General features: G+C 46.8%; 1 protein-coding gene across 3 annotated transcripts in view; it reads left to right on the top strand.

The window, feature by feature from the left end:
• The window catches only part of MIB2 (mindbomb E3 ubiquitin protein ligase 2), a 26933-nt gene extending 9033 nt beyond the window's left edge, over positions 1 to 17900 (top strand). The window contains exons 3-18 of one of the 3 annotated variants that reach the window (XM_009071659.1): positions 191 to 297; positions 2080 to 2274; positions 3455 to 3597; positions 4994 to 5089; positions 6267 to 6371; positions 7067 to 7229; positions 8018 to 8151; positions 10059 to 10207; positions 10819 to 10975; positions 11625 to 11779; positions 12362 to 12488; positions 12576 to 12806; positions 14153 to 14331; positions 15365 to 15549; positions 16478 to 16553; positions 17663 to 17900. In XM_009071659.1, coding sequence (XP_009069907.1) covers positions 191 to 297; positions 2080 to 2274; positions 3455 to 3597; positions 4994 to 5089; positions 6267 to 6371; positions 7067 to 7229; positions 8018 to 8151; positions 10059 to 10207; positions 10819 to 10975; positions 11625 to 11779; positions 12362 to 12488; positions 12576 to 12806; positions 14153 to 14331; positions 15365 to 15549; positions 16478 to 16553; positions 17663 to 17900 — 2440 coding nt within the window. Of the gene's footprint in view, positions 1 to 190; positions 298 to 2079; positions 2275 to 3454; positions 3598 to 4981; positions 5090 to 6266; positions 6372 to 7066; positions 7230 to 8017; positions 8152 to 10058; positions 10208 to 10818; positions 10976 to 11624; positions 11780 to 12361; positions 12489 to 12575; positions 12807 to 14152; positions 14332 to 15364; positions 15550 to 16477; positions 16554 to 17662 lie in introns of all 3 variants that reach the window. The other 2 variants (XM_009071658.1, XM_009071660.1) reach the window with 2 other exon arrangements.
• Positions 17901 to 22814: the final 4914 nt, after the last annotated feature.

The raw sequence follows: 22814 nt of genomic DNA, 5'->3' as shown, positions 1-22814 counted from the left end.
ATTGGCTCAGGGTATGGAATGTGCCTGGAGCTCGGAGCCTGCCCGAGCCATCCAGTGGGCACCCCAGTACTGTCCACAAGCATTGCCTGAGAGATGGTCCTCACAGGGCAGACCTCAGTTGGAGCAGAGCTCTGTACAGTGCTAATAGCAGCAATAAATTGGTTTGTTTTCCCTCATTTTGCTTTTGCAGAGTCCTTGTGAGCCCTCGGCAGAACTTGACTCGCATCACATTGAAAGGAACTTTCCAGGGGGCTAAAGTAGTGCGTGGCCCTGACTGGGAGTGGGGCAACCAGGATGGTAAGCTGCTTTTGGCATGTCCTCTCAAACACCATTTGATTTGTTTTCTTTAATGTATTGTTTTCTTTTTGACAAATTGCTGGTTGGAAATGCCTGTGCTGAGCAGCAGCTTCTAGGGGAGCTGTGGAGATGATGGAGGTTGCTGTTCTGTAGAGTATTAAGTATTCCTTGTTTTCTCCTCTCTGTTATTTGTCACATATCTGTGACATAAACCATATGCATTCATTCAGGGTGTGGGAGGGAAGTTTTGCTGCTCCTGTTTCATAGATGTGAAAACTCCTGGGAGACATCCTTGAAGTTCTTGTGTAGAACTGTGAATGTACATCATATTACAGGAGAATAGACTCATCTTTTCCTGAAAAAGCTTCTGTTTGCAGTGGGAATAAGGGCTGTCTTTGTGGACAGCACTCCTTTTCCCTTTGGAGTTCTGGGGAATATCCGTATTTGGACACTTGAGAGCAGTGAGGAGAAATGGTTTGCAGGGAGAGTTTCATGTGGAACATTAGTGAAGAGCTGTTTGCTGTGGTTGCTGCAGAATGGTTTCTGCTTCCTCTCTTAATTGTAACTTCAGGCTGAAAATGCACAGGGCAAAAATGCCTTTTCTAGAGCTGCTCTTGTGGTGTAATGACTGTGTCTAATTCACTGATACCAATTTCTGTGTAGTGCTACAGGCTGAAGGAAACTGCACTGTCTGTTTCTATTCCAGTGCCCTGTACACACTGTAATGTTTACAGCTGCTTTTTTCCCCCCTTAAGAATTAAGTCATAAGTTCAAAGGTTTCCAAAGTTGACTCTGCCATTTATTGCAGCTCTGGATTCAGTGTGGGGCATGGATACTTGCCGGGTCTGAGAGCAAAAGCAGCTTATGCTCAATACAGCTTATCCATCCTTTTGAGATCAGATCAACATTTACATGTCTGAGACTTGTGCTGCTCACGATGGTGGTGACCTGAAAGGAGTTATGTGGGCAAGGCAAGTGAGAAGAGCCATGAGGCCAAGCCACTAGCTGGTCTCTAACGAGTGATGCCTTGATTTTGGTGGAGCTGCTCCCATCCACAGCCATTTGGTGTTCTTGTCAGTTCCATCAATGCCAGTAAGGCCCACGAGTTTGTATCGTGCTTTCTGGTCAGATGTGCAGTTAGATGAAGTTAATCCTTTAAACTGTCAAGTTCCAAGACTTTGCAGGCAATTAGGAGCTCAGTCAGTGAGACAGACAGATGTTGCTGTCGCAGTTTGGGAAAGCACTAGGCTTGCCCAAGTGCCCAGAGTGACTCCACAGCAGAGAGATGAGGAATCTGCAGATTCTTACTGCCTTCATGAGGTTCAGTGTTGATATTTGTTGCCTCTTGGATGAGAGCATGTCCCATGTGCCCAGGCAGATTTACCTTCACACGTACATCCTCCTGCTCTGGGTTGTTTCTGTGGTGTTTCTCCTTGCTTGGGTGGGTGCAAGAAAAGTACCAGAACAAAGTGTATTTGGTGTTTCTCTGCTTGGCTGGTGTTGGGGAGAGGTTAAAGATCTTGGGTGGATTGGACAGCACTGCTGTGTTTTTTGTCTTGCCACAGTGTGGTGCCATGACACTGTGTGTTCCCAGGCTAGGCCATTCTGTACACCACCAGGAATTCCATACAGCATTCAGCTTTTCCATATTTGCATTCCAAAGTAGATGCCTGGCTGGCTCTCAGGGAGCTTAACACAGAGATTCTCTCCTAGTTGGTCAAAGGGAGTTGTGTCGTGGTTTAATTTTCCTCATTTTTCCTTTTTCCTGCTCTTTCCCATCAGGTGGTGAAGGTAAAATTGGCCGAGTGATGGACATCCGTGGCTGGGATGTGGAGACAGGTCGCAGTGTGGCCAGTGTCACGTGGTCTGATGGCACCACAAACGTCTACAGGGTGGGACACAAGGGCAAGGTGGACCTCAAATGTACTGTGGAGGCATCTGGGGGCTTTTACTACAAGGAGCATCTCCCAAAATTAGGTGTGTAAAGATGTTTGTTCTTGAGGAGTTCTGGCTCATGCTGCCATGTGGTGATGCTAAGGCCATTTTGCTTGGAAGACACAAAATCAGCAGGTGGTTTTATAAAGTTCCCACATAATGGGTGCTGTTTAAGAGCAGAGGTCTGTGTGTGAACACACTGCTTGATTTCAGAGTGGTCAGTGAATTAGTTTGGCCTTTCAGGACCGAGATGGTGGGGAAACCACCAGATGCTCACAGCTGTGTCCCAAGGAGGGATCTCCTGCCAAGGCAGCTCCTTGCTGGAAACTCCCACTCTGTGGCAGTTTTGTCAATCCAAAGTTTTTTGTTCTTCAGGCAAGCAATGGTCTAACTGTGCTTTTAGAGAGCAAATATTACCATTCTGGTTGACCCAGAAGTGTACTGAAGGGGAGTGTGACCAAAGGGAGATCTTTGAGAATGGACCTGCCAAATACTTGCCCAGCAGAGAGACTGGAAAAAGTAATGGGAAAAGGTGATGTCTGTATTGACAACTTGCTGCAATCCAGCTTTGCTCTTAAGTCTAATGAAGCTACTTGTGGTTTTGGACTTGTAGCAACTTAATGAGGTGCAGGGGCATCTTGCTGCCCTGCAGGAAAGCAGAGAGCTCTGTTCTTGTGTTTTCAGCAGCAGAATGAGGTCCTTCTCATTCTTTTCTCCCCCCTGAGCAGCTTGGCAGGAGCCTGAGGGAAGGGTTGGATGGGGAGTTGTTTTCCAGGGCTGGCAGGGTGGGAGGGAAAGGCTCTCCTCAATGCAAGCTATGTGGCTGCCTGGGGAGGAGAACTAATTTTGGGCACTGTGTGGGTGTGTCTGCTGAACAACAGTTGTGGGTGACTGGATTGCTAAGAACAGCTCCTGGTGTCTGCCATGACAGGAGAGACCTCGTTCCAAGGCATTCCCTGCTCTGGGAAGGGGCAGATTGTGTCTCGTTAAAATGCCTCATGTTTGATTCATATCAATATCCAGTGAGAGTGAAATCCTCTTGATTTCTCTACATAGTGGTGCTGTGTAGAGTGCAGAGCATCCTCCACAACAGACAAGGGGTTTTGCACACTTCTGCCCCAATTAACATTATTTTGCAACCCTCGTTACAAAGCCAATGAGACTCAGAGTGTGTTATTGCATCCCTCATGTCTGGGGGTGTTGTCATCCTCCTCCTCCTCAGGCAAACCAGCTGAACTGCAGAGGAAGGAGAGCACAGACAGACATCCCTTCCAGCACGGGGACAAGGTGAAGTGCCTGCTGGACATTGACATCTTGAGAGAGATGCAGGAAGGCCACGGAGGCTGGAACCCCAAAATGGCTGAGGTATGGCTCTGCTTCTCTCTGTGGAGCATCACTCACCATCTGCAGCAGCAGGCACTGGCTAGGAAGTTACCAGAACATCTTTGTGTAATGATATATGGAGCTGAGTGAATCACAAATACGAATTATTTAGTGATAGGACCCGAGCCAGATTTATTTTTAGGCTCAGATAAATCAGTGTGCCATGAGAATTGCCTCTGATTGTTGCTCAGAAGCTTTGGAAGTCACTGCAAAGAAATAATGCCTGGTTTGTTTGTTTTTAACAGATCTCTGGAGTTCTGGAGCCATTCCTTGTTTGGCTCCTTTTGTGCTGTGCATTACTGCTAATGAAAGTTAGGTGTTTTGTCAACACTGAGCCTATCCCTGGCCAGGGCTAAAACTTCTCAGCCCATATGATATCCTTGGAGCTCAGCCTAGTGTCTTGTCTTTAGATTGAGGAGTTATCAGTCACCTGTTGTCTAAAAATCCCAGATTGTAGAGGAAGTAGAGCTAGAAATGACACCAATTACTGCAGAATAGCACCAGGCAGTGCCATAAAATTGATTCTATACATTATATATCTATCCTGGCCCTGCAGTTGAACAGACTTTTTGAAATCAGACTTGAAAATGTCAAGACAAACTATGTCATTTCAGTTTCCATGTGGAAATCTGTTAACTGAGCATCAGCCTCTGATGTTTTTCAGCCTGGCAGGGACTTGGCATCTTCTGGCATGAACTTTAAGGCTGCCAGTGGAGCCATGAATTTTTTATTCCAGCTAAGACCTCGCCCAAAGTTCCAGTGTTGGAAAGATGCTGTGAGGCTAACAGAGGCTGTTAGACCTCTGCACTTCTGAGTTCTTGTTATTGGGGAATACAGGTGTGGAGAAGGATATTAAACAGAAATGGAAACTTTCTCTCATCCGAGAAATTAGTGCTTTTTGCCTCTTTCTAAACTATGAGGTGCTCAGGACCTGCCAGAATCAACAGATCTAGGCTACTACACAGCTGTACTTTGTTTTCTGTAGTCTCCTCTACATGTGCCCCTTTTTTCTTCCTCTCAGAGTGTGCCTTGCTGGGATCATAATGCAGAACAACATTGTCATCTCTGCCCACCTTTGTCATTTGGAGAGAGGACAATTTGTGCTGCATTTTCAGGGATTTTTGCACTTTGTATTCCTATCACCCTCCTCCTCCAATATGCTGCTACTTTAAAGGAGTCTCTTAAGGAGCTTTTCCCTCTTTTTGTGGAAAAACAATGTCTGTATCTCATTTAAAGTAGGTTTGGGAGCAGTGTTAGTCTGTGGGTTGGAAACAGCCAATTTATGCATTGAATGCCTGATTTCCCCACTGTTAATGTCATTTATTTAGGGGCTTTCCCCTGCTCTTTTTTTTCCCTCTCTCCAAAGTTCATTGGCCAGACAGGGACTGTGCACAGGATCACAGACAGAGGGGACGTGAGGGTCCAGTTCAACAGTGAAACCCGCTGGACTTTCCACCCTGGAGCTCTCACTAAGGTAAGTGCTGAGCTTGGCCAGAAGTGTTGCAGGGAAGAGCTGTCATTTAACCTGCTGTGTTAGGGCAGGATGTGTCTCAAGCAAGTGCTAAGGGAATTCCCTGCTGTTCTAAGCACAGTGGCTGTAGCCATCCGGGCTAGGGTAGGTGGTCACAGGCAGTGGGAGTTGGGCTGCTGAACTGTCCAGTTTTATGAAATCTTGCATTTCAGATGTTTTAAGTTCTCAAGGTAAATTCCCTTTCTGAATTTCAGCTTCTTTGGTAGGAGTGGTAACAGTAGATCTACAGCAGCTCATCCTTCTGCATCTTCCTTTCACCTGTGATGAACCTTTTTCCACCTGATTTCCATTTGATTCTGTTCTCTTCCTTGTCCTTGTGTCTTCATGTTATTCTCCTTTTTCCATCTGTGTCTGGCTTCTCTCTGATCCTTCTGAATGACCTGGAATCTTTAATCCAGCTCTTCTAATTTTGTGCCTGCATTTCTAGAGCTCACAGCTCTGGCTTTCCCCAGAGGTTTGAGGACTTGAAATGTGAATGATTAGAAACAGAGCTAATTAGGTATAGAAGAAGCTGCTGGAAGACCACAAAATTCTGATAGATCTGAGCAAGGTCACGATGCTAAAAACTCCCAATACCAATGGAAAATGCAGTGTCAGACTGTTTTGCACAGTTACTCTGCTTTGAAAAGTGTGTTTTGACAGTGCTGCCTTCTTAGCTCAGTGAGCAGAGGGAGCATCTGGCAAATGACCAGTACAGATAAACTCTGGTTTCCCTTTTCTGCTTTAAATAACAAACAGATTTAACTTCCTTATTAAAGTGAATTAAAATCTCCAGTGCCAAGTCAGGTGTAGTGAGGAGATGAACCAAGGAAAGTTCCATACTTTACACTGGTACTAATAATGAATAGTTTGAAGAAGAAAGAAAAGAAGAAAAGTGTCTGTTCCCAATTATTTCCCTACTTAAATGTGCACTTGGCTTAAAACAGAGTTACCCCAACCCTTGGCCTGTGTTTGTTTTGCAGTTCAGTGGTTACAGCTCTCTTGGTAGTCATGTTTTGTGTTGGAGTCAATGAGTGTCTCATGTGTTGGGTCTCTGGGGTTGGGCTGGGGTGGAGGGGCTGATCACTATTTTCTTTGTGGCTTCATCCCCCAAAAGCTTATGACTTTCTTTTTCTTGTAGCTCAACACCTTTTGGGTTGGTGATGTTGTCCGGGTGATAGATGATATGGAAACAGTGAAGCGGTTCCAACCTGGTCATGGGGAGTGGACAGATGAAATGGCACCTGTGAGTGTGCACCAGCTCCAGGAGAGACCAGTAACCTCCCCCTCAGCTTTCCCAGGCTATTAGCAATAGTGATGGCCTTGCACTGCCCCCAGTGCTGCTGCTCAGGCTTTGTGGGGCTGCTGGGGCCTTGGAGTCCCTCTTGCCTGGTGCTGTTGGCTCTTGGTGGTGCAGTCACAGCACCCAAAGCAAACAGGTGAATGGGGAATCTGACACAGGGTTTGGCTGCTAACAAGGCAGATAAGAGGTTTCACTAACCAAAGTAAACAAGGCCTCTTACACCCTCCCTAATTCTCTGGCATGAGGCAGGGAAGTGTGACAAATGGTCTGATCCAGACCAGTATGGCTAAAAAAGTGGGATACAGGTGTCCTCCAGGGGCAATTCAGTGCCCAGAGGAAACCTCTCCTTGTCCCAGTTTTATCAGTTCTCTCAGTGTTGTTCAAACCATGTTTTGTCATTCCACCATCTCCCTCCCCAGACATTTATCATGTGTCTGGGAAACCCTTCTGTGTAAAACCAGTGAGAGAAACTCGTGAGAACCCTCTGGTGTCCTCCAAGTGGGAGTTGTCTGCGAGTGTGTCACTGTCCAGTGCTTCTCTTCACACAGCAGGACTGCAGCTTGTGGGACCACTCTTAGAAACATTGATTTGGGCCTGAGCTACCCTGCAGCTCACCTGATTTTTTTTTTCCCTTGCAGACCCTGGGGCACATTGGCAAGGTGATCAAGGTCTATGGGGACGGAGATCTGCGTGTCTCGGTGGGAGGGCAGTCCTGGACCTTCAACCCAGCTTGCCTGACAGCCTACCAGAGGGATGAGGAAGCAAACCTCATGACCACAGAGAATGCAAAGGAATCAAAAAGTGAGAGAGATGTCTGATCCTTCAGGGTCTGGGAACTCTTTGCTGCAACTCTTTGGATAGTGTGAAACTCCAGCTACCTCTTCTTCCCTGGGCAGAGCTCCAAAAACAACCTGTGCCTTACTGGGCAGGCAGAGCTGGCCCTAACAGAACCACAGAATCAGGCTGGAAGGGACCACAGTGGGTCATCTGGTCCAACCTCCCTGCTCAGCAAGGTCATCCCAGAGCACATGGCACAGGTTGTGTCCAGTTGGTTCTTGAATCTCTTCAGTGACAGGAGAATGCAGAGTTTAGGATCCAGAAATGCTAACCATAGCACTGCCCTAGGTTCAGTATTTGCCTCTGCCTTGTTCTGCCTCAATTCCTGTTCCATCCTGTTCCCTGTACAAGGATACTAATTCTTGAAGGCTTGTGAAATAGTCCTAGGACTGTGCGTGGAAGTGTTGTGAAATCCCCAGTTCTTTTGCCCAGTCCACCCTGAAATCAAGTTTGGGATCACATGATGAGTCGAGGGGATTTTGCCTGTGTTGCACATCTGCTCATAAATTTTTTTCATAGCCTCACCATACTGATCTCCTTTAGATGTCAGGATCATGTGGGAGACAGGACACACTTGCCAGGGCTTTTGTTTTGCTGTGTAGATGGATCTTGAGCTGTTTGCTCAAGATAGACTCAGGGAGAACTTGAATGTGAGCCCAAACTTTTCTACTTTGTCTGGGGACTTCTGACACTTCTGTCCCCTCAAGCACTCAAAAGTGTGTAGTTTCAGGTCCATTCTGTTTCTCATCCAGGTACTTTGGTGACTGTGCTGGAGAAATTGCTGTCCCAGAAGTCGGAGTCGGAGTACGCAGGGTGCCTGGTCATCTGTGCTGCCCTCAACAATGCAGCCAAGGTCAGGGAGCTCCTGCAGAAATACCCAGACAAGGCAAGTTCTGAACACATCCTGAGTGGTTCCTTTCTGTTGCCTTTCTTTAAAATACTCTCATCAAATTTTCCAGTCAAGTAGAGGAAAAAAGAGAACAGATTTTTTTCATACCTAGTAATAGTTCCTAACAGCGGGTTGTTTTGCTGCAGTTCAGGATTAAATTGGTATGTTAAATGTGCATATTTTGTGGCATTAAATCTGAGCTAGAGTTAAGTCCTTCCAGCACTGTTCCAAAGCTGGCTTTGCCCAGATTTTCTGTGTGGACACTGCACCTGTAGAATCAGGGTCAGAGGTGTTTATCTGTGTGAAAACAGGAACACAAACCCTAGTATCAGCCTGTTGGAGAACGAAACCATGGGTTGTGTCTGGCTGACTGTGTCTGTCCTTAGGTGACCTTACAAAAATCATATTGTTGGAATCAGGAAAGAGCAAAGCTGCCCAGATCTGTGCAGTGTCTTATCTCATGTCTGACTGGAGCAGAGAACTGGGCTTGACTTGTTGCTGAACAATTTATGTGCTTGCACAGTGCCAAACTGTTAGGATCACATCCACTGAAAGCACTGCTCAGGATCCTTCAGGGAGGGGCTCAGGGTTTAGAAACAGGTTAAAAGGAGAAGAACCAGGGAACAAAGTGTTTGAGTTGTGTCCTTGGAAACTACTGGGAACAGAAAGAGATTTTCTTGAGGCTGTGTCCCTATGGCTGGCAGGGGCAGGGGGTGTGTGAACCAGGAAAACTGGGATCAATTCTGAAGGTGCAGATGATTCAGTGGTCACTTGTCTGGTGTTTATTATAGTTCTTTATTTACAAAGTTAATGGGATCTCTGGAGATGGGAGGAATAGACAAACACCTGCAATTGTCAAATTGCTCCCAGATAAGAAAGTGCCAAGAGTAAGGAATCCATTATGTGATTAGCTGTTTGATTAGATTTCTATTTCTATTTTAATACTTACGTTAATGAAGTAGTGATTTCTGTTGGAGCTGTACCCAGCAAGGGGAGGCTGGATTTCAGGCTAAGTGCAGGCTGGAATTGCTTGCCAAGGCCTTCCCAGCTTAGCAGCATCATCAGTCCTGTGTAAATGGAATAGCACAGTGGCCTCTGATGCCTCCTTGCCTAAATGACTCGTCCATCATTTGGAGTGTCAGGGAAGTCCTGCTCTGAGTGCTGCACAGATCCAGCTGCAGGGAGCAAAACTTGCTCATTAACTTGCTCTCCTTGCCAGTCTGCTAAGGTTTTCCTAGCTCCTTCATCTTTTCTCCTTAGCCTGATTCCAATAGCGACTTGCTCTCCTTGCCAGTCTGCTAAGGCTTTCCTAGCTCCTTCATCTGTTCTTCTTAGCCTGATTCCAATAGCTTCTTTTCCTGTTTTTCCCCTTGCCTGCCATGCAGCCCTCTCCTTGTTCTTCAGTCCCTTTAACTCCCAGTAAATCTCACTGCAGCACTTGAGCACTGTGACATCCCCTCCAGCCACTGCACCCAGTACCTGCAGTATCACAGAACAATGGGGACTTGGCACCTTCAAAGCCTTATGCAAAGCTAATTTGATTTCCTCACACATTTTCCTATTGGGAAAGGGATTGTTGGCAGAGATGTCAAGAAGAGTTGTGCTTGCAGGCATAGAGCAGTTTGGCAGGAGAGCTGCAATTACAGCCCTGGCTTCCAGCTCTGTCTTCTTCGCTGAGTGTGCTGTCCCCTTCCCCCTCAGAAGTGTTCTGGGACAAGGTCAGCTTGGAGTGGATGTACATAAAGCAGTGCCAACAGGGCACAGATTCTGCTTGGCATTTCTGAGCCTGCAGCTGTTCCACAGCTGGTGGTTTCCATCCTGCTCAGGCTGCTCTGGAGCAGAGCTCAGGCCTGAGCACAAGGCAAGGTCGGTGCTAATTTGCTGTGTCTCTGCCCTTCCCTTAGGTGGATGTGAAGAACCAGGGGAGAACTGCCCTGCAGATTGCCTCCTACCAGGGGCACCTGGAGGTGGTGAAGACTTTGCTGCAGGCACATGCCAATGTCAACCTGAGGGACGACGAGGGGGACACGGCGCTGCACTATGCAGCTTTTGGGTAGGGCACCTTTCTTCTTGCTCTCTCTGATGCAAGCCCTAAAGGGCTGCAAAGCTGATGGTCTAGATAGAAATGGACAGTGTGTGTGAAGGATGTGTGGCTGGTGGGGGATTTTCTCTGATTTTATGTTAGAAGTTAGCCTTTGAGCTTCAGACCACAGGAGATTTCTAACCTCCACAGGGATTTCGGGGGGAATCGGGACAAGTGATAAAGGGGTTTTGGTGATTGAATTTTATTTTTCTCCTAGGGAATGGGGGTTGGTTTGGTTGGTTGGGATTAGCTTGGTTGGTTTTTATAAGGGCATGTGGTTTCCAGGGTTGGTTTCTATAAGTGCAGGTGTTTTCCAGGGTTCTAGTGTCAGCTATCAGTGAAGAACTCATCAGGAAGAGTGGGAGATTGCTGCTGATTTAGAGCACAGGCAGAGGAGATTCTAGAGGGCAAATTAGGAAGGTTTTGTTGTGTGGTTTGTTTCTTTTATAATGCTAAGAGAGTGTGGAGTGAAGTCAAGAGGATACAAAACTCAAGAAGTTCTGCTGCCTTGCCAGGAGAAGGAATTTACTGTCTGCACAGGATTGAATCTTAACTCGTTTCACTCCTTGCTTTTGGATCAGAAACCAGGCTGAGGTTGCTCGTGTGCTCATTGGGAAAGGAGCCAGTGCAGACCTGTTGAACAATGCAAAGTGCACAGCACTGTATGTCGCTGTCAGCCAAGGATTCACAGAGGTGGTGAGAGCCCTCTGTGAGCTCAACTGTGATGTCAACCTCCCAGTAAGTCTGGGGCTCAGGGGCAGGAGGGTGTGCTTGGCTTTGGGTTTGTTTCTTTTTCTGTTATTAGCATTTTCTGAGGTGGAGGTGCTGCTTTGTCTCACACCATTTGTTGCTTCATGGAATTTAAAGCTCATTCTCATAGAACCATAGTATGTGAAGGGATTGGAATGGAGTTTAGAGATCATCCAGCCCTAATGCCCTGCCCTGGGCAGGGACACCTCCCACCAGAGCAGGTTGCTCAAGGCTTCATCCAACCTGGAATGAACATTGCCAGGGTTGGGGCAGCCACTAATTCCCCGGGCAACCTGTGCCAGTGTCTCACCACCCTCACAGGCAAAACTTCTGCCTAAGATCTAATCTAAATTTCCCCTCTTTCCATTTATACCCATTATTCTCTTAAAACTCTCTGCTGTGCATTGCACAGGAGGTAATCCTTGACCTTCAGTACACTGAGATTTCAGGCCTGAGTCTGCCCAGCTCAATCCAGAAGCATTCTCTGCTGTGCTGGACTTGGGCTTCCACTGAGAGCTCCCCTGCTGCTCCTGTGTGTTGTGTCAAAGGCAGTTAGGAATGTTAATAGCTCAGCAGTTGGTTCCCTTTGATTTTCTGAGGTAGGTAACTTGTGTCCTGCTCTGGTGTCTGTGTGTAGGATGCCCAGGGAGACACTCCCCTGCATTATGCTATCACTGCAGACTACAAAGTTGTTATTGAGATCCTCACTGAGGTCCCCAACATAGACTTCACTGTCCAGAACTGTCAAGGCTTCAACCTGCTCCATTTTTCTGCTCTGAAAGGCAACAAGCTGTAAGTGACCTTTTCTTTCACTTTTATGGCTATCACAGATGTTGTGTTTACTGTTGTCGCAGTGAGCAAGTGGCAGAGGTAGTTCTGGAAAACTGGAAAGGAAATGGTTACACATTTCTTGGCTTAGATATGGCTGGGTATAGCTGTTGCCTCCTTCATTCCTTCACAGGGAACTCCTGCCTGCTTTCCCCATCCCATCTTTCTCACACCTCCCTAGCTTGGCTAGGGAATCTATCTCCTTCTGGACAGTCTCCTTAGATGTTTTGGTTCACACAAGGAAGGACAGGAGAAGGACTGTGCCTAGCTGAGTGTGTCTGGAACTCTTCCAAGGATAACTCTGCTCATTACTTTCCAAGCAGGGTGACTCTGCCCTACTTTATTAGATGATAGCTGAGAGCTTTTGTTGTATCCTTGTAATTCAGTCTGAGCTGGAGGCACTGCTCTGCATCACTGGTGTCAGCTCATGGTGCTGCCTGTTAAAACATGGACCTTCCTAACTCCTGAGCAGAAGAGACAGGCCTGACTCTTCTGCATTGCCTTCCTTCCTGATAAAGGAACTCTTCCATCTCTGTTAACCTCTAGAGCTATAAAGAAGATCCTGGCAAGAGCAAGGCAGCTGGTTGACTCCAAGAAGGAAGATGGTTTCACTGCTTTGCACCTTGCTGCCCTCAACAATCACATGGAAGTGGCAGAAATCCTCATCAAAGAGGTAAGAAAAAGCCAAAACCACCATGAGGAATAGCTGTCATGTGTCCCACTCCCATCAGCTCACCCTGCTGCGATTCCTCTCTTCAAGGGTCGCTGTGATGTCAACCTCAAAAACAACCGTAACCAGACCCCCCTGCACCTGGCTGTCATCCAGGGCCACGTGGCCATGGTGCAGCTGCTGGTCAGCGAGGGCAGTGATGTCAATGCTGAGGATGAGGATGGGGACACTGCCATGCACATCGCCCTGGAGCGGCAGCAGCTCATGTCTGTGGTGATGGAGAAGCGTGAAGGGGAGATGGGGCTGTCCCTCCTGTCCAAGGTGAGCTGGGAGAAGGAGAAACTCCAGCACCAAGGGCAGGAAAGTGCTTCATGGGGCAAAGGAAAGCAGAGAAACTGGGTAAAGCCAGTCCAGATGGAGAGTGTGGCAACAAACCTTGTGGGAAAGCAAGAATAGATCCTCTGAGGGGCTGCTTGAATTTATAGCCTGAAACTTGACATAGTCAGACAACAATTCCTACTGTCTTCCCTGATATTTTTATTAGCATTGTGTGCTTCTTTCCTGACATGGGAAAGGTCATGAATCTAGTGGTAGAGCCAAGAGTCTTGGGTTTAATTCATGCCCCAGAACCACAGCAATTCATTTCTGTCTGATGGCATGGAAAATATGAGCATAGCTAACCACAGACACCCCAGTTATCTGCAGATGCACAGCAGTGTGTGAGAGGTGAGATGGATCAGGCTGAAGGGTAAAGGCTAAGTTCTTACAAAGCCTGAACTGGATTTCATTCTGCTGCTCTGTATTCATGGATGTAAAGGCCTTAGATGTAGGAGTCAGTGCAGGATATGCCAAGGGTGTAGGGATAACTTAGTACACTGGAAACTCCAGCATAAATGTTTTTAGTTTAATTTGGAATGATCAGAATGAAACCACCCATTTCTCCCTGTTGGAAAAGCCTAGTGCATTGCTCTTCCATTCTGCTTGTTACCAAGCTACCTGACAGCATGAGGTGATGGCTCAAGTGCATGGCCAAAGATAGCCAGAAGCTTAGTGCTGGATGCAGAAAGCCTTGAAGAGGGATCTGTGCATGTCATTCCCAATATTATTTACAGTAACACCATATTTAGATGCTGGAGACTCTTCACATCTAATTTTACTTGCCCTGACCTACACACTCTGGTGCTTTTAAGTCAGTGGAAAATGTTTGTGGACTTCAAATTATTTTGCATCATCATCAAAATCTTGGCTTTTTGATTAGCTTAAGGACCAGCTGCTCATCAGTTGGTGTGTACTGTGGTGTCTTCAGCTTCTTCCTTTTCCCTGCCTGAAAAAGACAATGCCCATTACTATGCTCTGTAATGATTAGCACCAGTTAGGATCAGTCCTAGGCACTCTTGTCCCTGGAATGTGAGATTGACTGTTATTTACATGCTGAAGGATCTTTGTGTTTTCAAAAATGAATGCTAAATGGCACTTTCAAATAGTAAGTTGTGCTGGTTTTGGCTGGGACAGAGCTTATTTTCTTCATAGTGGCTACTACAGGGCTAACCACGTTGTCAAACCACGACATAAATACAGGGTGAGACTTTATTTAGAGTTTGATACAGATCAAGGCAGCATAGCAGAAACTTTCTTTGTTAAGAATTGTGTTTCTCCACCTCTTTTAGCTGCAGGCTTCTGGCTTCCTGGGAAATGTGGAGCTGAACGTTGGAAGTGCAATTGCCTGTTACTTAGCACAGGAAGGGGCAGATATTAATTATGCAAACCACCGGGGAAAGTCTCCTTTAGACCTCATCACAGATGGGAGGATTGTCCAGATTGTCAAAGACTTCTCACAGAAATTCAGGTAAGCTCTGGACACTGGTGGCAGTGAATTCCCTCCCTTGCAGAGTGCTCTGTGGTGTCCCAGCCTGCAGCTGTTCCAGGAGGGATGGAGCATCTCTGGAACATTTGGGTTATCAGTCTGAGCACCTCTTGGAGGTGGTGGCTGAGCTGGGATTACTAAAGGTGCTGTGCTGACACTTGAAAGAGCTGGGGAAAGCAGGTTCATGTTGCTGGGTGCAGACTTGGCCTCTGGACTCACAGATTTGCTGCTGAAGCCAAGAGCAACTTGTCTCTTGCAGGGTAATTCTGGGCTCTGTTGTGCTTTGATTGGATTCAGCAGTCAGAGATATTTAAAGCCTGAGCAGAGAGGAAGTGCAGCAAAAGAGTGAGCACTACAGTCTGCAGTTTATTCCAGAGCTAGAGAAATGCTTGTTGTTCAGCTGATAAGGCAAATAGCTGAGAAAATGCCAAAGACAGAGAACAGCAAGGCAAAGATGGATTTATCTTGGGTTCTGAGAAACGTCTGTTGGGATTGTGACTTTGCAAACAGGAAATCAGAGTCCTCTTTGATCTGAGGGCACAGGCTCAGTCCTGTTCTCCTGGAGCAGGAACCACCCAGCAGCACTGTAACTGGCCATGCTTCTGGTCCACTGCAAAACCCAGGTGAAATGTGACCCTTGAAACATCTTGCACGGGAATTTTGTCAGTGGAGCATATGTTGGATTAAGTTTTTTTTGCTTAAAGAAATGCCATTCTCATAGCTGGTTTCAGTGAATGTACTGTCAGTACCTCACTGTTGCCTCCAGAAGATCAGCTTCAACTTGTGTAAGTATTAGTCATCCTTGCTCTTTGCCTGTGTTTCAGACAGAACTAACCAGAATCCCAGCTGAGTTGTTCCCACTAGGGCAGTGAAGGGTCACAAGTTGATGCTGCCTGAGCACCTGCTGCTCTGTCTCCTGTGGAATGTTTGCCAGGGATCAGTGCAGTGTTATCCACTTTTATTGAAAAAGGACCTGGAGTGTGTGGCTCAAAGTTTGGCATGTTCCTGGTTGCAGGGAACGGCAGATCTCTTCAGATAGCTCAGCCATCACCTGCAGCCTTCGCCGCGTGCACACCACCCCCAACACAATGACCAACCTTAGTGTCTCCAGCGTGGCAGTGCCCACAGAGTGCCTGGTCTGCTCAGAGCTGGCCTTGCTCATCCACTTCTTTCCCTGCCAGCACAGTATTGTGTGTGAAGGTAAGTCCTTCTCATTCCTCTTCCCTTCTTTCTGTGTTTTCCCCACCAGCCTCCCCAGCATCTCATAAATCAAGCTCTCTTTAGGCACAGCTATTGTGCTATTGTGCCCTGAAACAACCCTCAGCATGATTTCAGCACCTCCAGCTTAGACAGGACAGCCAAAGTTAACTGTGAGGAGCACAGGATGTTCTGCCCACCTGCTGCTTGGGTCCTCAGGCAGCTTTGCTTGTGCCTATGGATGCCTGGATAATTCAGAAGGAAAACCAGATTCCTCAGTTGTAGCTGTCAGGATTTTATCTATCAAAAACCTCCTGAGAAGTATTTCCCTCTCCTCTGCCTTTCATTACTGTTTGCATTTCAGTTGTTTTAAGGGCAGCAAGTTTATCTCACAAGGCACTCCCAGTGACCACAGGGAATTTGATAAGGAATGTGTGCCAGAGCTGCCTCCTTTTTACTCAGAACTGTTCTGATCCACAGTGCAGCACAATTCCAGTGGCACAGAGCATGGAGGACTTAAAGGTCTTGTGTTTGCTACTGGCTTAGGAAAGACTAAACCAAGAGAGTAGGTCAATAAGCAGGTAGTGACCTCATTCCATGCAGAACAATCTCTTAATCATCCAGGGAGGCCTTAGGTTGTTCAAGGCTGATGTTCCTGAGTCTGTTGCTTTCTTCTTCATTCTGGCATCAGTGGGCTTAATTGCAATCTCTTCTTGTGTCATTCGTGGTAGAATGCTCCAGGAGGATGAAGAAGTGCATCAAATGTCAAGTGACAATAAAGGTAGTGACCTCATTCCATGCAGAACAATCTCTTAATCATCCAGGGAGGCCTTAGGTTGTTCAAGGCTGATGTTCCTGAGTCTGTTGCTTTCTTCTTCATTCTGGCATCAGTGGGCTTAATTGCAATCTCTTCTTGTGTCATTCGTGGTAGAATGCTCCAGGAGGATGAAGAAGTGCATCAAATGTCAAGTGACAATAACCAATGAAACAAGGGTTTTTGCTGATAAGTGCTGTGGGAAGGCTTAGTTTGAGGAGCAACAGTGATTTTCAGTGCAGTAAGATAAAGGATGTTGCTTTGTTTGGGGTTGTTTCGTGTGTGTTCATGTTGCATGGATCACCCTTAGGGAGGAAAAGGGACATTTTCTTAGGCAAAGCCAGAAATCCTCTTTGGAGCTCCATAATGCCCAAAATAGCACATTTAGCTGAGAGTGGACAGGAGCATTTATTTGTCTTTGCTACAGACTGGCAACAAAATAGTGATGAGAATTCCAAGTGAGACATTTGCAGGCAAATTCCCAATGGAGGAGGAACATCAAGGTCTCTGAAAATATCAGCAGGACTTCCCTAGCAGTGATGTCTTCAGTGCTTGCCTTTAGCAAGCTCCTTGTTCCCAAACCTGCTTCACCTTTGGATTGAAATCACTCCTTGCACCACTGCTGTGCAGCTAATTCCAGAATGCTGAGGAAAGGCACATCCACATTGAAGTGTGAAGGTACCTAACCAAAGATGAGGAGCAGAGGATGAGCTGTGTTAAGCTGAAACCAGGAGGAGTCTGTTGACCTAAGCTGTCAGCTGCACAGGATTTGGGGTTCTTTCCCTTCACACAGTGACCAAACAACTCTGTGTAGCTTCATGTACACAAAACTCAACAGAACTGATGTCAGATGGTTTCTTCTCATTTTACCATGTGTGTTCTGAAAGATTTAAGCAGAAATTGGAGTCCCAGATGTGAACTAGAGGCTGAGAGCACAGAGTGCTCGTAGCACTGTAAGGATTCCTGGACTAGAGTGGCAGAACATCACAACCAACTTTGAATGTCTTTACTGGAAGGTAGCAGCAGTGTGTACCAGAGCATTAAGGCAGGAGATCTCCAACATTTCATTTCCTTTAGAAAGAAAATCACCCAACAATCTCAAACACACACAAACCAGGTGAGCAACTACCTGGACACACTACAAAGCATCATCCCAGGCTTTTGGTTTGAGGAACCTCTGGCTAAAGCTCAGTGAAGAGAGTTGGCTGCTCTTGAGGGGCAGAGTCTGATGGGAGAGAGAGAGATGCTGTGAGACAGAACAGGGTGTGACTAACCCTTCCTGCTCTCCACCCCTGCAGACAGCACCGAGGTGGAGTGCAGCCCCAGCTCCGAGTCCACGGACCAGAGGAGGCTGATGGAGGAGCTGCAGAGCCGCTACAGGCAGATGGAGGAGCGAATCACCTGCCCCATTTGCATCGATGACCAAATCAAACTGGTCTTCCAGTGTGGCCATGGCTCTTGCCCAGACTGCAGCACAGCCCTCACTGTGTGCCCCATCTGTCGCCAGGCGATCCGGGAGAGGATTCACATCTTTGTCTAGGACGTGCTGCTTTCCCCTCCCATCCCCACCTCCCTCCTTTCCTTCCTTTCTGTTTGCATTGTAGATGAGAAGTGCTAGTCAGGCTGGTGTGTTTGGCTCCCTGCAAAGCCATCCTGGGGGAGAGGGAGGCAGTAACTCATGGCCCTTGGGTGGAGGTTGGAGGTGGAGTGGAGGGCAGGAGCCCCTCACCTGTGCTGCTCATCCATCACACACCCGAAGTAACCACACTGACCTGTCTCCTGGAGGCAGAAGAGGCTCTCAGAGCAGAGACTTGCCCGTGGAGGTGCTCCCAGTGGCATCCAGGACTGCACCATGCAGGACTTGCAGCGAGGAGAGGCCGTGGCAGGACACACCTTGCACCTCACACCTTGGCAGGCAGAGCATGTGCTTCACTTCACCCGAGGAAATCATCTCTGCCAGCTCCTGGCAGGGCGAGGGAGGTGATGTCCTAAGGCAGAGTCCTCTCTGAACCAGCACAGGCTCAAGCAGAGCTCAGGCTGAGAGGCAAAGCTGGATGGAATGAGGTCCTAAAGACAGAGCGTGTGCCTTAGAGATAAAGTAGTGAACACTGATTGGAGAAAATCTGTTGTTACAACAAATATTTCTAACCTCTAAGTGACACTCTTCTTCCACATTTCGTTATTTTTTTTTTGTTGTTGGCACAACTGTGTGTTCAGAGACTCCTGAGCTTTCTATCCATAATGCCAAAGGCAGGTGTGAAATACTCCAATCAAAGTGTAAAGAAAATAGATAGTAATAATTGAGGTGAGAGAGAGGAAAAAAAAAAGGGATTTCATTTTTGTTTCTTTGTTTTGCAGCAAAACTTAATAAAATAAAATATATATTTTCCTGAGCATTAAAATGAATGTACAAACAGTAGCTGAAATGTGGATCCAGCTGTATTGTGTTTTCCAGGTGAGTGAGGAAATATTACCCAGGGACTTACCCTGTGCAGTGGCTGTTGGGGGAAGTGTGGCCTGTGCTGCACACTCTGAGCTGTGTCTCTCTGGTGCCACAGTGATGCCCAAACATGCTGTTTGTTACCTAGTGCAAGCAATATTTAAACCAAACACAAAAATCCTGTGTTCCTCTACTCTCTTTGTTCCTCAGCAAAGAGGAGACAAATCCTTGAAAGGAGTTTTTAACTTGGTGGAATGTGTTGTTCCAGGTCTGTTTATTACTTTGTCATCCTATGGTGTGTTGGGAAAAGTGATGTCACAACCTCTGACTCTGTAGATAATATTGGGAAAAATATTCATTGTTAGAGTTTCAGTAGATTGGTTTTTTAGCTATGAAAATCCCTAAATTATTTGCTTAACACCCAAATAACCTAAAGGTGAGTTGCAGAATCAGCTTTGGTGTAAAAATCAGAGGTGCTGATACTCATTTACTTATTCCCTAGAAGTTCATGTTGATGGAAATTCCTTTGGCTAAGCCAGACAGTTCCCCAGAATATTTGCTGTGCTGTGCAAAAGCTGACAAAGGTACAAATCTGAGCCATCTTGATCCTGTAACAGCTGCTTTAACCACATTTGGGGCAAGTGAATCATTTCCTAGCCCCATGCTAAGCATTCTTAAAGTATATTTCTTTCACAACCCTCTACATCAACCCCAGAGCAGTTTGCTGAGGGTAACCCTGAGGTTTCATCATGTGTTATGTGTGTGTGTCCTGCACTGGGGGAGAGGGGACAGAGGTGGTTCAGTATCTCTTGTGTTATTCTCATCTCTTGCACCAAAGGTGTCATTTTCTTGAGGACAAAGAACATAGAGCATCTGCTTAATTTCTTTTCCTAATTTCTTTGAGTACTAAATGAAGAGAAGAAGCTTCCAAGAGGTTATTTTCCCTGAAGGGAAAGAAGTGGCAGGAACACTGCAGCCTTTGCCTTCCAAGCTGTGCAGCTGTGGCAGAAAGTGGAGGTTGTTTTAAATACCTTTTATTCTTCCTGGCTGATGAAAAGAGGTTTTGTAGAGAGAGAAGAATCTTATGTTTTCACTTTTTAAAACTCAAGTTGCATTGCAAGATCTCCTGAGCTTGTTTTCATGTCTGAAAGTCATTGTGTGGCTGAGTTAGAGAAGTTTTGCACATCACAACTTACCTGCCAAAAGACTCAGGAATGGTTTGTAATTGTAGAGTTTGCTCTGGGAGTGTATTCTCTTATGTCCTGTTGTATGTTCCCTTTTATTTTCCTGCTGTCATTGCTTCTGAGGAGCAAGAGTTGAGCTGCTAAGCAGCACTAACCCTTTCATTCCCCAGCAAGAAGAAGGGAGTTGCTCCAGTCCCAGAGAGAAGAGCTGAGCTGCTCTGTGGAGCCCCAGGAACAGGAGAGCCCAAGGCAATCAGGTGCCCCAGTGTGCCCAGTATGGTTTTGGCAAGCTTTGCCCCACTCCAGGCTCAGCTCTGTGGGAAACTGAGGCTTTGGAGGAGGGAAGAAAGTTCTGTTTTATTTTCCTTGATGAGCCTGTGTGAAATTTAGCTGGAGAATATGAGATGGGAAAGGTGGGGGAAGATGTTCCTCTTGTTTTGCTGCTGGTTGGTTTTGTTGCTGGTTATCAGAACAGCAAAGGGCTGAAGGGAGGAAAGGAGATGCCAGAGCAGTAAACACTCTTTGAAAGACAAATATTGTCACTAATTAATTAGTGTGGATAGTGAGTAACTTTGTGCTTGATGTTTATTACCCATTGTCTCCCAGGAACAAGCTGTGGAGCTCCTGGTTTCACTGGTGTTTCTGCCATGTCCTGGGTGCCCTATAGCATTGGGTTGAAAGGGAAGGATATTCCTGAGGTTTTCTGGTGTAGAACTTTAAATATCTCATCCTTGGGATCAGTCTTTCTAAAGCTTTTCCTCTGATGGTATGGCCAAATCTCTCTGTTTTATAGGCAGTGTGAGACAGGGAGTAGAGAGAAGGAAATTGTGTTGAAAGGCAGAGTCAGGTAAAGAATCCACCTCTCCTTTGGTTATGTTTGCTGCTGCTCCCAGGATTTTGGGAGGATTGGTCCATCCACAACTGGATTATAGGTTATTAACAGAGCAGTGCTAAAAGTACAGGGAAGCAATTCTTCTTCCATTGTGGATGCACTTTATGATCTCTGTTTTGAGGAAAATCTCCCTGATTTCATTCCTGACATTCTGCTCTCCACGTGGCCATGACTGAGCTGCTGAGCTCCTGCCTGGGGTCAAGACCACATCTCTTTGGTAACACAAGGTCAGGCCAGTGCAGGCACTTCTGAGCTGCAGCTCAAATTGACAGTTAAGCAAAATATTCCATTTTCCTTGCCAGCTGGAGCAAACCCTTGTTTTCAGCTCATTTGTTATTCACCAGACCATGGATTTTTCTAGGAACATCAGCAGATGCTGATCACAAGGGGCTGCAGGATAGAAAGTGGGAGAATGGTTGGGGACTAAGGAACATGTTTCTCCCTTCCCTGGAGAACGTTGCTCCCTGCTGCAGCAGATAGAATCTGTTTTTAGTCCATGACCCACTGCAAAAGTCCAAGCTTTAGCTGCCATTTCCACAGGAACCACACAAGAATGTTGGGTTGAGTTTTTTCCCCCCAAGTTGAGAGCTGAAGGGCTAAATCTGTAAGTGCTTTTTAAAGCAAGAGCCATAGGAGAGTTTCCTAATTCTTTTCACATGGGCCACCAAGGAGCTGATAGTGGTAAATCACACTCAGCCTTGTGCTCTCCCCTCCCTGGCCTGGGTTTGGAGCAGTGCCCTGGAGATGGAGCACTGATCCTTGAGCCATCAGACATGATCAGCTATCAGTTGTCCTTTCCCTGTCTTCACTATCTCCTGTAGAGCTCCCAGTTCACAGCAGGGGAAGCTAATGGGAGTGGTTTGTTCCAATGCTGAATAATAGGCATTTGTCCATGAGCTGAGTGTTTGGTGAGAGGTGAGGTTTGGGATGGTCAGACAGCTGCAGTTCCAGCACTGGTGGGTGTGCTCTCTGTCCAGCTCTGAGCAGACATATAGACTGGCTGTAATGGATTGTTCTTGTGCTGCTCTGGGGACTCGAGTGAAGCTGTGCCAGTGTCCTCCCTGGCTAGGGCTGGTCTCCTCTGACAGGGGCAAATGGAGCAGAGAGGCTGGAAATAACCTTTGATGTTAGCTATGCTGAGCAAATGGGAGAGGAACCCTAGGAATAATGCATGGAAGTGAGAATGTATTTGTTTCTGAGCTCAGCTTGGCCTGGGGAGTGGAGCCATATGTTGTGTGTTCCAGGGCAGCTCTGCTTTAACCAAAACATTTCAGCAGGGAAGAACAAAGCCACACCGAGGTGATTTAACCAGGGAAGTGTATTGGGCTGTGCAAATGATCCAGTGCTTTATGTTCTCCATAGTTGACCATTGTGAGGTTTATGCAGCTTGTTAGGCAACATTCCTTCCCTCCTGACAGCTGTTCCCAGCCTGCTGCTTCTGGGATCTCAGGATATGCATCCCTGACTGCTTGCTTGGAAAATCCCAGCTCCCTGCAAAGGTTCTGGGCACTGCTGCTGTCAGCATGGAGACAAGGCAAAGTCAGTTCTGTGCTCTGCCTTCCCTATCCCCATTACACCATATGGATTCCCTCAGTGTAATCTGTTCCGTTGCTTTTAGACACTGTGCACAAACCAAAGCCAGGAATGTTTTTCTGTCCAAATATAGTCAGGATGACAGTTCTTGCCTGGAGTCCAAACCAAATATCTGCACTGGAGAGAACCTGAGACCTCTCAGGCTCATCAGAACTCCAAAGGCACAGAGCAGTTCTCTGAGCTCGGACAGGAGCAGTTCTGCCAGGGCCTTGGGCTGCCTGATGGTGTGGGGAGTGTTTTCAGCAGTGGCACTGAGGGTTGTGGGCAGAGCCTGTGCTTGGTCAATCCTGAGGCACAGTGACATTAGCAGCAGCTCTCAGTGTGCACAGCTCTGTGTCCCCTTAG

This window comes from Acanthisitta chloris, unplaced genomic scaffold (genome assembly GCF_000695815.1).
Source record: "Acanthisitta chloris isolate BGI_N310 unplaced genomic scaffold, ASM69581v1 scaffold4913, whole genome shotgun sequence".
Lineage (NCBI taxonomy): Eukaryota > Metazoa > Chordata > Aves > Passeriformes > Acanthisittidae > Acanthisitta > Acanthisitta chloris.
Note: the sequence above shows the minus strand (reverse complement) of the source record. Positions and strands in the feature narration are given on the sequence as shown.